The sequence below is a fragment of the Hevea brasiliensis genome, chromosome 12, assembly GCF_030052815.1.
Source record: "Hevea brasiliensis isolate MT/VB/25A 57/8 chromosome 12, ASM3005281v1, whole genome shotgun sequence".
Classification (NCBI taxonomy): Eukaryota; Viridiplantae; Streptophyta; class Magnoliopsida; order Malpighiales; family Euphorbiaceae; genus Hevea; species Hevea brasiliensis.
Window position 1 is genome coordinate 13,088,153 of NC_079504.1, and position 17,826 is coordinate 13,105,978.

The window sequence follows — 17,826 nt, forward strand, 5'->3', positions numbered from 1 at the left end:
CAGATGTGCCAAAGACTGCATTCAGGACCCGATATGGGCATTATGAGTTTCTGGTGATGCCCTTTGGCCTAACAAATGTACCAGCAGCATTCATGGAGCTTATGAATCGTATCTTCCATCCATACCTAGATCGGTTTGTAGTGGTCTTTATTAATGATATTTTGGTGTATTCCAAGACCAGGGAAGAACATGATGAGCATTTGAGGATTGTTATGCAAATCCTGAGAGAAAAGAAGCTATATGATAAGTTGTCCAAGTGTGACTTCTGATTAAATGAGATTGCATTCCTTGGACACATAGTGTCAGCTGATGGGATTAGGGTGGATCCAAGAAAATAGAAGCAGTGATGGAATGGAAGCCTCCCAAAAATACAACTAAGGTCAGAAGTTTCTTAGGGCTAGCTGGGTATTACAGAAGATTTGTGAAGGGATTTTTTTTAATAGCTGCTCCAATGACTAAGTTATTACACAAAAATGTCAGATTTGACTGGAATGATAAGTGTCAGACCAGTTTTGAGAAGTTAAAGGCTATGTTAACAGAGGCACCAGTGTTAACACAGCCAGTGTTGGGAAAAGACTTTGTGGTCTACAGTGATGCCTCTCATAATGGGTTAGGGTGTGTATTGATGCAAGAGGGGAAGGTGGTCGCTTATGCTTCCAGGCAGCTAAGGCCACATGAACAAAATTACCCTACCCATGACCTAGAACTTGCAATAATTATCTTCGCACTGAAGATATGGAGGCATTACTTGTATGGTGAAAAGTGCTACATTTACACAGACCACAAAAGTCTGAAATACTTGCCAACCCAGAAGGAGCTCAACCTTAGACAGAGGCGATGGATTGAGTTCCTGAAGGACTACGATTGTGTGATTGACTACCATCCTGGGAAGGCAAATGTAGTTGTTGATGCTTTGAGCAGAAAATCCATCATAGCTTTGAGATCATTGAATGCCCGTCTATCCTTAGCTCAAGATAGAGCTATTTTGGCTGATTTGTAAGTGAAGTTAAACCTGTTACAGCAGATTTTAGATGAGCAAAAGGCAGATGAAAAGTTAATGACTGCTGTGAGTAAAATCTCCGAGGGGAAAGCAACTGACTATGAGGTAAAAGCAGATGGGTGTCTGTATTACAAAGGAAGGGTATGTGTACCAAATGATGGGGAATTGAAGGCTAGTATTCTGAAAAAGGCACACACCAGTGTTTATGCTATGCACCCAGGAAGTACAAAAATGTATCATGACTTGAAGCTTTATTATTGGTGGCTTAGTATGAAGAAGGACATAGCTGACTATGTAACTAAATGCTTGACATGTCAGCAAGTCAAGGCAGAACATCAAGTTCCATCGGGTTTGCTACAACTTATACACATACCTAAATGAAAATGGGATCGGGTCACCATGGATTTGTAAGTGGTCTACCTCTCACCCAGAAGAAGCATGATGTAGTATGGGTGATAGTAGATAGATTGACAAAGTCAGCACACTTTTTGCCAGTCAAGACTGACTACTCACTGGAGAAGTTAGCAGAATTGTATATCAGTGAGATAGTTAGACTGCATGGGATTCCACTTTCCATCATATCTGATTGAGACCCAAGGTTTACATTGAGATTTTGGAAGAAGTTGCATGAATCATTGGGTACACAACTCCACTTCAGCACAGCTTTCCATCCTTAGACAGATGGGTAATCAGAAAGAGTAATCCAGGTAAACAATTGAAACCAATTGAATTAATATAAATATTGAACTGAAGTGATAAAAATAACATGAAATATATTTCAGGTCCTTGAGGATATGCTAAGGAGTTGTGTCAATGAGTTTGAGGGAAGTTGGGATATATACCTCCCATTGGCAGAATTTGCACACAACAATAGCTACCAAGCTAGCATCCAAATGGCCCCGTATGAAGCACTGTATGGGAGGAAATGTAAAACTCCAGTGTGCTGAATTGAATTAGGTGAAGATAAACTGGTAGGGCCAGACCCGGTGAAATAGACTGAGGAGAAAGTAAAACTAATCAAAGCCAATCTGAAGGTTGCCTCAGACAAACAAAAATCTTATGCCGACCTGAAGAGAAAAGAAATAGAATATGCAGTTGGCGACAAAGTGTTCCTCAAGGTGTCATCGTGGAAGAAGGTACTAAGGTTTGAAAGAAAAGGTAAGTTAAGCTCTAGGTTTGTTGGCCCATATGAAGTCATTGAACGTATAGGTCCAGTGGCCTACAGGTTAGCTTTACCACCAGAGCTGGACAAGATCCACAATGTGTTTCACGTATCTATGCTAAAAAGATACCGCTCAGATCCTTCACATGTCATCTCCATGGAATAAATTGAAGTAAACCGGATTTGATATATGAAAAAGAACCCATACGGATCCTGGCTCGGGAAGTGAAAGAGTTAAGGAATAAGCAGATTCCACTGGTGAAAGTGCTTTGGAGGCACCACAACACCGAGGAGGCAACTTGGGAAAGTGAAGAGATGATGAGGCAACAGTTCCCTCAACCGTTTGCATCAGGTAAATTTTGAGGATGAAATTTTTATTAGAGGGAAAGAGTTGTAACACCCTCACTGTAGCAATTCCGTGCATTCTACTGTTTCGATGACCGATGTTGGTCCGGACAGCTAGAACGTCTGGAAAAATATTTAAACTAAAGTGAGGAAGCATAATTAACTCAAATATTAATAAAAAAAAATTTAGGAAAAATTTTAGAAATAAAATACAATCAAGTTAAATGAGCCGGTGCCCTAGCGATGGGTAATCCAGTGGGAAATTGCGATCCTCGCAACTAGGAGCCCTAGACCAGGGAGAAAATTCATAAAATAATTTTTGAGACTCCAAAGAAGAGTCATTGAGGTTTTTAAGGCATTAGAATGCTAAGAAAAAGCTTAGAAAATTTTTTCAATCGGTACAGACAATTTTAGTCTATTAAGCCAAACGGAGGGCATTTTGGTCATTTCGTCTTTAGAGGTGATTTTTGGCCGACTTGTCCAGTTAAGTAAATAATTATTATGACATAAAATGTGAATAAATATTGTTAAAAATAAAATTGAAAATGAGTAGAGAAGAAAAGGAAAGAAAATGATATTAAATGACAATTTTGACATCACATGATGTCATCAACCCTTTCTCCACCAATCACAATTAAAGGCCACTAACTTAAGTAATAAAAGAAGATAAAGGAAACAAAAAAAAAAAAAAAGTCATCAGCCTTCTCCAAACCAACCCAGCCGTCTCCCTCTCCTCCATACCCAAACCTCCATTAAAGCTTACCAAAGCTTCAAACCTCACCAAATCTCACCTTGAAACCACTACTTAGCTTCACAAAAATTTAATCTTGCAACTTGAACATCCTCTAGGCAGTCAAAAGAGGAAGAAAAAAACAAGTTTGGTTAGCTTGAAATTTAGCTCCAACAAGATTAGTGTCCAACTCTTACTCCTTTTGGTTTAGTTCATGTTTAATGGCATGAATTGTGTAGGAATTATAAAAAAATAAAATAAACATATGTGTGTGTGCACCCTACAAATTTTGGCAGCTAGGGTTGGTTAGGGTTTGGTGATTTTGCTTGATAGCAAAGTGGTGATGAGCAGCCCTTGGTATTAGATGAGTGATGGAACATGGTTGTGTAAGTGAAATGCAAGGATTATGCATGAATGAACTTGAAAAATGTGGACACTTAACAACATTAGGCTTTGCTCATGTAATGGTATGTTAACTTTGTAATGGTCAATTAGTGACCATTTGAATGTGTGTGAGAAGGAATTGAAGTGATTAAGGATGTTGGAGTTGAAACTTGGTGTGCTGCCCTTGGTGACCTGCAGGACTGAGTATGAGTCCAACAAGTTTAGGCAGCTATAAATGGAGTTGTAGAGGTTCAATTGGTGCAAGGCCAATTGGACATGAAACTAGAAACATAATGACACAACTTTGGTGAAGAAACTCTACCTAGTAAACCAAACCAAGTTGACCTAAAAATTGCCCTAATTCGGGTGACTTGCATTCTGCCTGTGCAAAATGACTAAATGAATAGTGTCTATTCATTTGGTCATAACTCAGTTCAGAAAGGTCCAATTGATCTGAAATTTTACCAGCAGAAAGCTGAGACATAGACCTACAACTTTTATGAAGAAACCAAACCCAAATTTTGATCATAACATGTTCAAAAACTGACCTGCAGTCAGTGTACAAAATACTGTAGATTTGGTTTTATCCAGAAAATTCTGGAAGTTTGCAATCCAGCTAGTTATGGTGTTTAGGCCATAACTTGAGCTAAAAAATTCCAAATAGAGTGATTCAAAAAAGGAAATATAACTAGACACCATAAGGAACAACTTTCATGAAGATAATTTTGCCAAATTCCTACTGTACAAATGACTAATGGAATAGTACACTTAATGCTTGAAATCTGAAAATTATGAATAACTACCACTAAGTTTTGAAATGGTATTGGCAACCAATACTAACAACTTTAGAATGCAAAATGTGGAATGTTGGGAGTAATAGACCCAATATACCTATTGTCTGAGCAAAAGTCAACATTTTAGTTGACTAATGAAATGAGTAGTCACACTAAAATTTCAATTTCAAGAATTGTAAAATTTAAAAGTGTAACATGCCCTAGTACACCTAGCAAGATTGGTTTGGATAGGTTGGCATGCCAATAGGGTTCAGTTAGCAGTACTGCACATAGCATTATGCCATTCTGTGATTTTATGGCTTTTAGCCATTCTGACATTGTAAAGATACTTGGCGTTATGCCTAATGTTTATTATAGCTTATTAGCTGTTCTGTTGCATACCGGGAGATACATATGTGACCGATGGTGTGACGGCCCCAGGTACTTAATACCCAGTGCCAGTTTACCCGTTTATCCAGTCCAGTCATTTAGTATAGGTTACTTGGGCAACCAAAAATGAAAGTGAATAAATTTAATGAAATAATGAATATAACAAGTATAAAATAAATAAGATTATAAATAATTATCGAAAATTTGTCTGCATGAGACATCAATACATTCACTGCATATTTATTTCCTGTTATTTCTTTTTATTCTATTATTGGCACCACTAAGCATTATTGCTTAGCGCGTTGCTTTTTGCCACGCGTAGGTTCTGGAGAGACTGACAGACAGCCCAATAGACCACAGACTGAGTGAGACCATCTATAGCTCTACATAGTGTTCGTGTCACCTCACCGTCTTCAGTGCATTGGTAGGACACTAGGTTTCATTTTGGTATTTTGTAATTAACTTTTATTTTCTCATGTATAATTGAGACTTATATAATATATTTTGGTATTAATGTAAATAGTGAAAATTTGTGTTTATAAATGAAAAATTGAGTATTTATTTATGACTTATATATGAATATCATGTGAAATGAATGAATGAGAAATGGAAGTTTTGTTGAGAAATATTGAGACTTTGTTGATAAAATAGAGTTTGATAATGATTGAAAACTTATTGGAAGTGTTTTTCACAGGTTCCGAAGAACTGTTTTCTCCATTTTTAGCCGGTAGTCTGCCGGATTTTCTATAAAATTTACAGAATCTCAAATAAATTTATAATTTTAATTAATGACTTAAATGAATTATATTTCACAAATTGTACTTCATAACTATGAATAAAAATAAATTAAGGAAGAATAAAAATGATTGAAATAAAATAGGGTGTTCAGATACACTGTGTGATATATCTTACTCAGTTATACTGTAGACGGGTAAGGAGTGTCACATATCAATTATGAAAAAATCTCAGCCATACGGGATAATAAAACATTAAATATATAACAACTGATTAGAAAGAATTGACCTTAAAAAAATAACAGTAACTATTACATTATTGTCACTCTAGATTATCTACATCAGCATAGAGGGTTTGAAAACATCAACTTAAAGGGTTAAAAAGATTTTACCATACAAAATTTTAAAATTTAAGAATTTTATATTATATTTTTAAGTTAAAAAAATAAAAAACAAAATTCTTAGCCAATCAAACAACATCACAAAAAGAAGTAATACTATCCAAATGAAAATATCAACAAACCAAGTGAAAATGCAATGAGCTGTCTTTGTGCAACTATTTCATCTATTAAATTAAATTTAAATTACCCGAAAAACCATAACCAACCCGACTTAATTATTATTCTTATATTTAAATTTATTTCAAATTCTATTAAAATTTATTTTGAAAGTTTAATTTTACATGATAATTTTATAAAATATTTAAATTTTATTTATTTAAAATATAATATATTAACATTTATAAAAAAAATTATAATGAAAATAGATATTTTATAATTAATTACTTAATTAGATACAAGAGTTTGGATAATAAGTATTTAATATATAAAATCTATATTCAACACAAACTTTATTTCTTAAATCCAAATCTTACTCAAACCTAATTATATATTATTAAAACTCGTGATAACAGGATTCAATCAAGCTGGGTATCCAAAAATACCCAACTCGTTGGCTTTGAGCATGCAGAACTGACCTTTCCTTTTTTTTGGCAATATTTGGAATGTTACAAAGAATTTTGGTGTGAAACTTAACAGGCATTGGAAACTAGACATTTATAACTTTTTAGGCATAGGGCTCTTCCAAATTCTAGCCAAAAAGAGAGAGGGAACCTGTTGAATTTATCAATTCATTTTCAACCACAATCTGCAATAACGATTAATCTATCAAAAGAAGAAAAAAAAAAAAAAAAAAACTTTTCCCCAGAGACTAATTATTTATGTCCTGATACTGATTGTGATGCCAACAAAAGTAAATAAAAAAGGAGGTAAACATAGAAGAGAGAGAGAGAGAGAGAGAGAGAGAGAGAGAGAGAGAGAGTTCACCACACAGAAATGGAGCGAGCTGTTTCAAGTCTTGAAAGTAATTATTTACAAAAAGAATAAAGCCAGCACTACATATTCAATCCAAGGCAATAGATGTTTAAGAATTTAGAGGATCAAAAAAAGAAAAGAAAAGAAAAGAAAAGAAAACAGTATCCTCTTTATCTTCTCAAACAATTACAAACACATTCCTATTGACTGCACTCCATCACTGGATAACATAAGCCCTCATGCCTACACTGGGAACAGATTTTGGCTCCCATCAGATAATTGTAAGTTTCCAATCAAAAGCAACTTCAAAATTAGGAAGAGAGCATCCAAACAATTCACAATCACCCATGTAGATGCCATGCTAATATCAGCAGATAAACAAACTACCTATCATCATTGGCGTGATTCCTTAGGTGTGGCGTAGCTTCTGCTTTCAGTGACATTAGAGTTGGCAAGGACCTCTGGTGCAATTTCCCAGCTCCCACTTCTCCTTCCCCAACTGGAATGTCTAGTGTCTGACCGAATTGTGGGAGCTCGATGATCTGAACTATGAACTGAATCCACCTCCGAGGTATTATGGGGAGGCCCATTGCTTCCCCTGCTGCGTATGTCCTCATCAATTTCTTCAATATTACGACGTTGAGAAATTTTCAATAGATCTTCACCAATCTCTAGATCATCTTCAACCTTCGGACGTGGATCCCCACCTGTCTCTTCTGGTTCTGCTTCCCGAGTACTGGGCAAAGGGGGCCTTGGTACCTCCTCTTGAACAAATGCACGAAAGTTGTTCTTTGAGGGCTTAACCTCAGTGCAAAATACTTCAAAAAAATTATGAAAACAACCCAGGTTGTACACATTGATCCTGTTTTCAGCTCTGTACCGGAAATTTTCATAGGTAGTCTGGATAGGAAGAAGTACAAACAGTTTAATCCATGTAGAGGAGGCAAAAGATGGCATCACTATAGAACAGAAAGGACCACATTATAAGGATAATGAAATCATAAGCATTCCCAATCCATATTTATGGAGAACTAATCACTTCAACATAATTCCTGGGTACTTTCACCTCGCATTCCTTTCAGGGATAGAGTACATTATAAGTCCATTTAGAATGTAGACAGAGCTCCACTGGTCACGCAGACTTATGACTCTTCATATGGTTCAGTGTTTTATCCAACTTAAAATAAGCCAAAAAAAAAAAAAAACACAATAATGAGCCCGTGCTGTGAACAAGCAGCTGCTATTGCTCATAAAAACGTGTCTTGTCCATTTAATGCTTGAATAGATTGCGCAGGTTTGTCATTCACAAACCACTGTGAATGTCTTCAATTTAAAATTTCAAAGCTTTTTCAGCTACACTGATTGTTGACCTCATAATCCAAAATGAAAAAGTTAGATACCACAAAGACACTAAAATATAGACCAGAATCCTACCACATATTTTTCTAAACAAAATATTGGCTGATCAAACTCACTGCAACTAGATCATCCCATAATTAATATCCAAACAAGAGAAGTATAATTACCATCCAAACAAGAGAAGTATACTGACCTGGTTTGTGCCTATGAGGTACAAATGGAAGCCAGTGAGTCCAGCAACAAACCAGAGGGAGATAAAACAATAGGCCATTAGTATGACAGATGCTGGTGATTCTTTCATTGCCCTCCAGACTGTGCTTTGGTAATCATCCATTAAAATTTTGATGTACACAGCTGACATGGCAAACACATAGATGCAAAGAAGAGTTGCTGAAGAAACAAACATGAAGAAGTAACGGTAGTTGCGCTGCAAATGTAAACAGAATCAGATTTAAAACAACACTATACTGGAGGATTATTACTACAGATATTCACAATGTAAATTGGGCATAAACATTGAATGCAATAAAACGAAAAGTTAAATCCCAGGAATACAGCATACCAAACCAATGCATTGTCCCACCCAAGGGCAATGATGATCAAATCGTTCCACACAGTTGTTACAAATAGAACAATGGGAGCATCGGGGAGGACGATAAAGCATGCACGTATCACAATACTTCACTCGAACAGGAATGCCATTAACCATAACTTCCTTTGTCCGAGGGAACTGAACACTAGGTGTTTGTCTTCCCCCAATCTCAACTGACGTTGAAGAATCATAGCGGAACTCTTCCTCTGGTGGATGTGAATTACGGGGGATAACACCAGGATCTCGAGCTGATGTGAGAAAAAGAAGAATCAACACCTGTGAAAATCAATCAGGGGATTTAAATAAAACCTGGTAACCAGCATGGACTATAACTTAAGGAAAATCAGCTTTATTCACTACCCTCCATGATGGATTCTATTGCAAAAGAAAACAGTCAGGAGAATAGCAATCAATGCACTAAGAAGTCATACTTCCTTATGGAACTCACTTGAAATATAAACCATTTATAAAAACCAACAAATTATCAAAAGTAAATAGCAAAGGCATCAAGCACATCCAAGCATCATATAATCACTTGCAATTGCAAAAACTCAAGAAGACCATGTAACTTCAGACATCAACCTTTGGCAGTTAAAATTTGGGTAGACACTTATAAAACACTATCTAAAATTTCAAAAACAAAATACGTGAATAAAATTCATCTCTGTTTTCTATTCATCAAATCAATTGAATTCACAGCACCAGAATGCCTGAACTTCTAAATTTCATTTCACATCATCAAATAATTAAATTATTAGAGTAAAATACCATCAAATATATAAATAATGAAAATCTTTATAAAAATTTGTCTAAAAGCCCAGTACATTTTTTTTATTCATCAAATCCAAAATAAATTCTTCACGCTAAAACATTAACCCTTTAAATTCAAGTAACACCATAAGAATTAACTGCACTAAAGTAACCTTCAACTTATAAAAAAGTTTCCATGAATAATAATTTAAAGTGTATCATATTTTGATAAATAGTAACAATTTTAGGTGAAACATGATTCTAGAATCTCAAAATTTAACAGATTAAAAAATATGAAAACTGAAAAAGCTGTATGTTTAGGCTTGAATAATATAATTAGGATATAATATATAAGAATATAAAAATTTATAGGTTAGTGTTTTAGTCCAACAAGTTCAATTATTAGAAGGTGCTAAATGGGATTTGAAAAATCAAAATGTTTTGGCATGAAGAACTCAATCTTTTTCTTCGAATATTGTATATATGGGAAAGAAAAAAATTGATGAGTAGACTTTTTCAAACTTTCAAAAGTATTTATTCATCCCTAAAACTTATCTTAAGTGAAAGGCTAATTTTAATAGGATGATGGAGGGCTCATGCTAATTGGATGATTTATGGGCACTTCATCACCACAAATCATAGTCTTCATACCACCAAATAAAAGATGCACACCTCCTCGTGCCCACACTTAGGGCTTGAGAATCAGATGCATGTCAGTTCCTTAAAAAAACTATAGACCAAAAGAAGACTGAAGGCATAATGCAACAATTAAAGATCACCTCACTGTCAGATTATTTGTGCAGACCTTAAAGTCACTGTACACTGATTAAACATTAACAGAGGCATCCTATCATCAGGCTGTCATCCTATTGACAACTATGCTTACTCAAGCACATCATGTTCCTATAAACTCCTACTCTCCTTCTAAGAACCAGTTGTCAAACACCACGCAATTAAGCAAACTTACATAGATAGTGAAGACGATTGCCACCACCAAAATCGCATATCCAGCATTGTACGGTGAAAATTCATGGCGAAGGTGCCTCGCAACAAATACACAAAAGATTACAACTGGAACAATGATCAGCAATAATGTGACAATCAGTGACCGAGCATCAGGTCCAAATATCAACCTCCCACCAAGGATGAACTTCTGTAAAGGATGGACAAGAGAGATTATCAGATGTAGAAAATCTAGAATAATATATCTGATCAGTCAAAAGATGCAACAAAGATTTTGTTTTAGGTTTTGGAAGAGGTTTTTTCGTTTGGAGGGGAGCTGGGAACATGAAGCCAAGTTTTTTTAGAAAAAAAAATGTTCTCACAAAAGTTATACTTCACCCCTATATCTAAAATAACTGGCCATTCTACATGTGGAAAAATAATTAAAGTACCCACCACAAACATAAAGAAAAGAGGAAATTCATTAGTAAAAATAAAGCAAAAGTCATTCTTTTCAGTCATTGTCACTACTGCATCATTTTGCTAAGCAGTGCGGCTCTCTTATGATTCATTATGTATAAAAACATGCTTTTTCAGCTTTGTATAAGCAAGGAATCAGTTAACTAATCATTATCACTGAACTACTTATTAAATATTTAGATGCTTCTTCCCCATGTTCAGTCTGTATTCAAGGCCTTAATGCAAATTCCAATAAGAGCATGTCTAAGTGTCTACATAAATAGTGGTTTGATACAATGGACTAGACTGGACTGGACAATCCCCCTTGATCCTTTGTTTGGTGCACCAATTGGACAGGGGGAAAAAAAGTATCTTCGGCCTCCTTTTTCTGTCCCTAGCTTCTTCTTGGGAGAAGCTAGCCCAGTCCCATGGACAAAAGAGATAAATTTATAATTAAAAAATGTCCCAATAAAAAATATAAACAAATATTACATTCCACAATATTATAATTTTAAAATTTTTATTTGTATTTAATATTATTTATATTTATTTGATACCTTATTTATATTTTATATATTATTAATTTTGTCCCACATCAACTGAACAGGAAAAGCTTAATCCTTCTAGATCCTAGCAATAACATATCACTGCGCATGGCACAGAAACAGCGAAAGACTTTAACAAGATACCCACGGCTAATAAAAAATATCAATGAATCATATTTCCAGATAGACCAAGAAACAGAGTGATGAAAAAGAAACTGAGATGTACTACTTTTAAACGTAGAACAACATTCCGATGGCTCCTTGCTAAGTCTTCTTCAACAGCAAATAATTGGTGTTCATCATATTGAAAACCATAGACTAGTCAGTAGATAAGCCCTCAACTTCCAATGGGACAGTGGCTTACCAAATAAAATTAGGCAAACAAAATGGACATACAAAGTCAATGTTTATAGAAGGATTTGCAAGAAAAAAAAAATACACACACTTCAAAGCTCTAGGCAGTCCAAACTTTCCACAAGACATACATGAAAAACACTAAGTTAAGAATGTTGAGTAACCAAACTTTATTGTGTCATAGAATTGGGAAAATCCAAGAGAATGAACCCCAGAAAGAACAAGAAAACTTGTAATAGCTACCTTATGACAGTCTTCTGATTGTTCAATCTCTATCACCCAAAATACAAGCTTAGCAATGCAATTAAGCTTTAAAGAAAGAAAAACAAAATATTCATAAGGACGCTGTCCTTTTAAGGACGGTACTTTGGAAGTCCCCTTGCTGCCATTAAAGTGGATAATTTTAATAAGGAAGAAAATACTAGCAATTACAGAAAGTTCTAGACAACTTCCTAAATATCCCATTATTTTTACATCTTTTAAAATTGAGGCATGCTCCCCTACTACTTTCAATAGAGTAATCAATCAGCAATATATTCTATCAATGGATAAAAAAATGGGAAATTTACAATTTATCAATCAGCCCTATATTATACTTTAATTCCTGAATTTTGGAAAATTAAAAATTTAGCCCCTAGTTTTTGCACTATATTACACTTTAGTCCCTGATTTTGAGAAATGAATTATTTAGTCCCATTAATTTTATTATATAAAACAATTTAGTCCTTGTAATTTTAATATTTAAAACAATTTTATCCATTGACATAAGGACTAAATTATTCTATATATTAAAATTGCTATAGGGACTAAAGTATAACATAATGCAAAATCCAATGACTAAATAATTAATTTCTAAAAATCCAAGGACTAAAGTGTAATATAGAGCAAAAACCATGAACTAAATAATTAATTTGCCAAAATCTAGGTACTAAACTGTAATATAGGGCAAAATCTAAGAACCAAATTGTAAATTTTCCTAAAAAATTAATACAAATATTTTGGTCACTCTAAACAAATTGGTTTGAGAAATTATGAAAATCTAATAAAACTCAACACAACTTCAGTCACAAACCTAAATATCTATTAAACATAATCCAAAATTTTATTCTTCCAAGCCTGCAAGTTGTGATGCAACACCAGGGATCATAGTACTTGTCCCAAACAAAAATACAGCTATGAAACCTGCTTTGCATGTCTAGCTACATTCAACTCACAAAGTCTAATCAACCAAGGCAAAATACAACATCTAAGTCATGTGCTGTCCATATATGGACTTACGTGTTACCAACTAGTAACTGCAAATGGTCGCTCATTGACAAATTTCACAAAAATATAAATCACCAAAAGATCCCTTTCCAATTAATTACGTGGACCTACGTACTAATCCAACCATAGCCTCAAAGGCTAGAAGGCTAGATCATCACTCTTACTATGGCAAGCATCAACATGGTTCCTTGCATCATGCTGATAGCAATGTTATCATCGTAATATATGCATCATTATTAAAATCCTAATCACAAATCTGCTAAGGTACAGTTGAAACTTCCACCAAAATCCATATATTGCAATGCCATAAAGTTTAAGTTCTAAGCTTCACCAAGCCACGATAAAAAGATCTTTACCTGTGTTTTATTCAATTTAGCAATTTGCATCTACAATATCCCAAAAACAAAATGCATATGCATGTGTTATTAAGCATGTCACACATCATAACTCAACCCAAGAGTTATTGCAATATTTGAATGTAAGGCAATTTCTCAAGGCTCGCCTTATGCAACTTTAATTTATTAAAATATCATTAAGAGAACAATTCAAAAGAATCAAAACTGTTAAAGGAATACAATGCTAACCAGTCAAACCATAATACATTATAATAAATCTTAAAGCATGAGGCTTAATGATGCAGTATTGGAAGATGACTACATTTGGTAATTATATTCATTGTAGAATTAGGAAGTTTAGAGTTTTATTAACTATGAATTCTGTTATTTAGGAATTCTATTAGTATTATATTTAGGAATTCTACTAAATTTGTTTTATGTTCCTACTTTAAGTTTGTTTAAGATTCTCAATTAGTATTGGTTTAGTGTTTTATTCTTTTGGGATTCCTAATCCTAATAGTAGTAAGATTGCTAGTCTATAATTACCTATTCAAATTTAGGTATTTTTCTTAAAGCTTATTATTATTATTGAGAATTTAATGAAGTTTTGAGAATTAATTTTTGTAGAGAATTTGTTTCTCTTGATATCTTTGGTTTCTTCTTCTTCTGCATCACTTAATTATTTACTAATAGCAAGCAAGGATTTCAAAACATCTTCCAGGAAGAATGGCAAGCTATATAAGCACAAAGCTATATCCTTAAAAACAACACAAACCATAAAGATAAAAATGTGCAAGGAGACAAATGCCTAAACACTTTCATATACCCTTCAACTCTTTACACCAGAGAAGAGTCCCAGAATACACACCCTCTAAAAGCTTACTATCTAAAGTAGCTCCATGTCATTAAAAATTAATAACAACAACGGTAACAACAAAAGAACAAGCTTTTTTAACCTTTCAATATCAATCATGGTATCATGTGCACATGTAAAGGAAAATGGACTATAATTCTGTAATTTATCATAAATCAGGAAAGACTGGTGAACATGAAGTTCCTAAAATAAGAGAAATAAAAGAAAATATGATGGGTGCAAAAAAAGCAAATAGAATTAGTCATTATCTTCTCCCTTCACCAATGCTTTATAGGTTATAATATTCTTACATGTGTATGGAGGACAACATGTCCCAAATGGATACCAAATATCTTGTCTCAGTCTTACAGTTTCATGTTTCCTAACATCCACCTGCAATTACTGTATATAACTCAAAAGTAAGAGCATAGTGTTTTCTCTACATTGCAATATCACCTTTATCCTTGATAACAGCGTCCTATAGCTTCCAACTGCAATTTTATTCTAAAAACATCTAATTAATGGCTTCCCTCAAAGGGTTCCTACTTCCCAAGCCTTTATAATGCAGCATATCAAAATTAGAGCAGAAGAAACAGCCGCTTTGTCAACATAATATGTGCCATCAGACATGTACTGTCATCAAATATGCAAAGTAACTTCATCCACCACACAAATTTTGATGCTACAATAACTTGAAATCATGAACCCAGACCCAGAGTAAAAAAAGAACTAGTACTGATAGAAATGTGTAACTGTGCTCACATAAAAAAATAAATAAATAAATAAATAAATAACCAACAAAAACAACTCAAATGCTAGTAATAATAGCACCAGAAAACCCAACAATATAATAGTTCTTTTTTTTTTCAATAAAAAAAATTATAAATAAAGGGATAGAAATCACAACAAAATCCTGTAATAGAAACATTTAAAAAAAATATCAACTCATGATTATAAGTTACACGATTTTTTTTTTTTTTTTTTTGAAAGAAGTTAAATGCTTTTAGATACTCAGAAGGTGAAGCATAAGTTTAAAACCTGAAAGTAATAAGCACAAAATATTACAATGCCATTTCAAACTTTTTGGTTTCTTAAACGCAAGAATGAACAAGGATCACGAGAACTATTTACATGCCTCCAATTCAACAGCACAACTTTTGCACATCAAAGGTACAAAATCAAAGTCACACAATTTCACCACCCACTGCTCAATTCAGTGATTAACTCGCTCACTAGTCCCTAAAACCCGAGAAATCAAACTCAGTTTGATTGCTTACCAAATGGAGAGACTTGCAAAAATAAAATGGAAGTATTTAGCTGTAAACCTAATACAGCAAGATAACAAGTGTTCCAAATGCCTTAAACCTCAACTTTCCCTGTAGTTTTCCCCCATTTTCTCAGCAACCAAACAGAGAACCACTAACATGGTGGAATACCAAGGCAAATTTCAACTCTCGGAAAGAAAAGAGCGCGAGAGAAAATGTATAAACCCAAATTTGGCTCAGCCAAACAAAAACCACAAATTGCAGAGCAAGCAAAGCAAATCTAAACCAAACCCAGATGCTAAAAGCCAACCATTGATTATGATTCAAAACCCAAAATACAAAAACCAATCAGAGCATATAAAAAGCCCTTACATTACTTCCTTTCCACACTTCATAAACGCGCTTCGCCATAACAGCAACTCGCACGCGCCACCCCCCACTTCTTTCTCTTCCACTTACTACGCAGGCACGGAGTCGAAGATTTCAAACTTGGTGTTCCCCCTGTTCTTTTAATTTCATTCCAAAAATAAACCCCAAACCCAACATTAATAAATCAGTGGCCAGGTGAAATCACAGAGAGGGTGAATGAAAACAGTAAATATGGGGGTTTTGGGCCTGGGTTTTGGGGATTTTACAGAAATTATTACAAACTGGCTCAATGAGAGAGAGAGAGAGAGACGATCTGCGAGATGGCGGTTTGTGGGTTTTGGAATTTTGCGACTAGTGTGAGCGCTAGTGAGAAATGGAATGTTTCTTTTTTTTTTTTTTTTAAATTTACTTTTCAAAATTGGACCTGTTCCAAATTGCAGAGTCAGGCTGTTGTTGAACATTCAAAAAAATAAGAATTTTATTTTTATTATAATTTTAGAAATTAATATTCTAAATTTTAAATGAAAATAATTATTTAATTTACATAATAATTGTTATTTTATAATAATAAAATAATTATTTCATTCTTAAATATAATAAAATAATATTTTCAAATATAAATATGGGATAAGCATTTTAATTTATTTGGATTTTAAATCCCAACCTAATTAGATTTGTTATAATTATTTATTATTCAAATAAGAGACTACTTAATGCATTTATATGGTCAATCTTTCATAATAGATATATTATTTTTTTTCAATTATTTTTAATCTTAATTTCACTTAGAAAATTATCTGAGACAATTCACTTAATATTTTCTCTTAATATACAGAGAAAATCCAATAACAACATCAAAATCAAAATCAAAGAAAGCAATCATTGATTTCAATCAACTTAATTATTACATAAATAATTGAAACTTAATTATTTATAATAATTATGATCATTTTAGGTTGTTTTGCTCCATAAATAAAAGTGAGGTATTATCGCACATTCATGATATGTTAATGGTTTTTGTATTGGTGATTTCACAATGATATTTTAAAAATAAAATTTATTTATATGATGCACTAATAATTAAAACTATATTGATAAAATCAACTAAATTAAAGTTTATTATAGTTTCAATTAATTTAACACAAAATACTATATTTTAAATTAAGTTTGTTTAGATAATTCAAATAATTAACCTTTTATTTTTTTTATTTGAGTGGGAAAATAAAAATTATTTAAAAATTCGCCACACACAAAGGAAGAACGGAAGTCACATGTGTTCTCTTCCACGTTAGTTTTTAGGTCTTATTCGGAGTTGAGGTTAGAGAAAAAAAAATTTTAAAAATATTATTTTAGATACAATATTAAAAAAAATAAAAATTTTTTATTATTTTATAATTAAAATATATCAAATTTAATTTTAAATTAATTACAACTTCAATAACAACGTCAAACGTACTATTATTGATCGGTATTTAGACAATGAAATTATTAATTTGCCACTAGCTTTTTTTTTTTTTTTTTTTTTTCAATCGTAACCTACAACTTTTGTTTTTTCTTTGAAAAGATAGATATGCCATTGGTTTAAAAAGGCTTGAAGCCAAGCCCACCAAAGATAGCCCACACCCAAAGAAAAGAAACCCTAAATTGCAATGGAAGATCAACCTAAAACCCATGACCCGTCCATGAACAGCATTAACCCGAAAAACTCAAATAGAAGCAGCGAAAAAGGCGCTGCACAGCAAACATCTTTTATCGGTCGTCAGAGATGATGACATGCAAAGCCGAGATAGGCGAAGGAACGTAAAGGAACCCACCTTTAGACGCGTGCATGGCTTAAAAACTGATTGAAGAGAGCAAGGAAAATCCTCTTCACTGTCGTCTTTCGTCTCTTCATGGGAGCAAGCAA

At 33.6% G+C, this 17,826-nt stretch overlaps 1 protein-coding gene across 1 annotated transcript; it reads right to left on the reverse strand.

The window, feature by feature from the left end:
• Positions 1–6,846: 6,846 nt before the first annotated feature.
• Positions 6,847–16,300, reverse strand: LOC110662961 (protein S-acyltransferase 8). Its single transcript, XM_021822142.2, has 5 exons — positions 15,924–16,300; positions 10,500–10,685; positions 8,753–9,058; positions 8,384–8,617; positions 6,847–7,731 (listed from the first exon to the last, which is right to left on the reverse strand). The coding sequence occupies exons 1-5, from the start codon at positions 15,960–15,962 to the stop codon at positions 7,225–7,227; spliced, it is 1,272 nt and encodes a 423-aa protein (XP_021677834.2). The 5' UTR covers positions 15,963–16,300; the 3' UTR covers positions 6,847–7,224.
• Between the last annotated feature and the right edge of the window lie 1,526 nt (positions 16,301–17,826).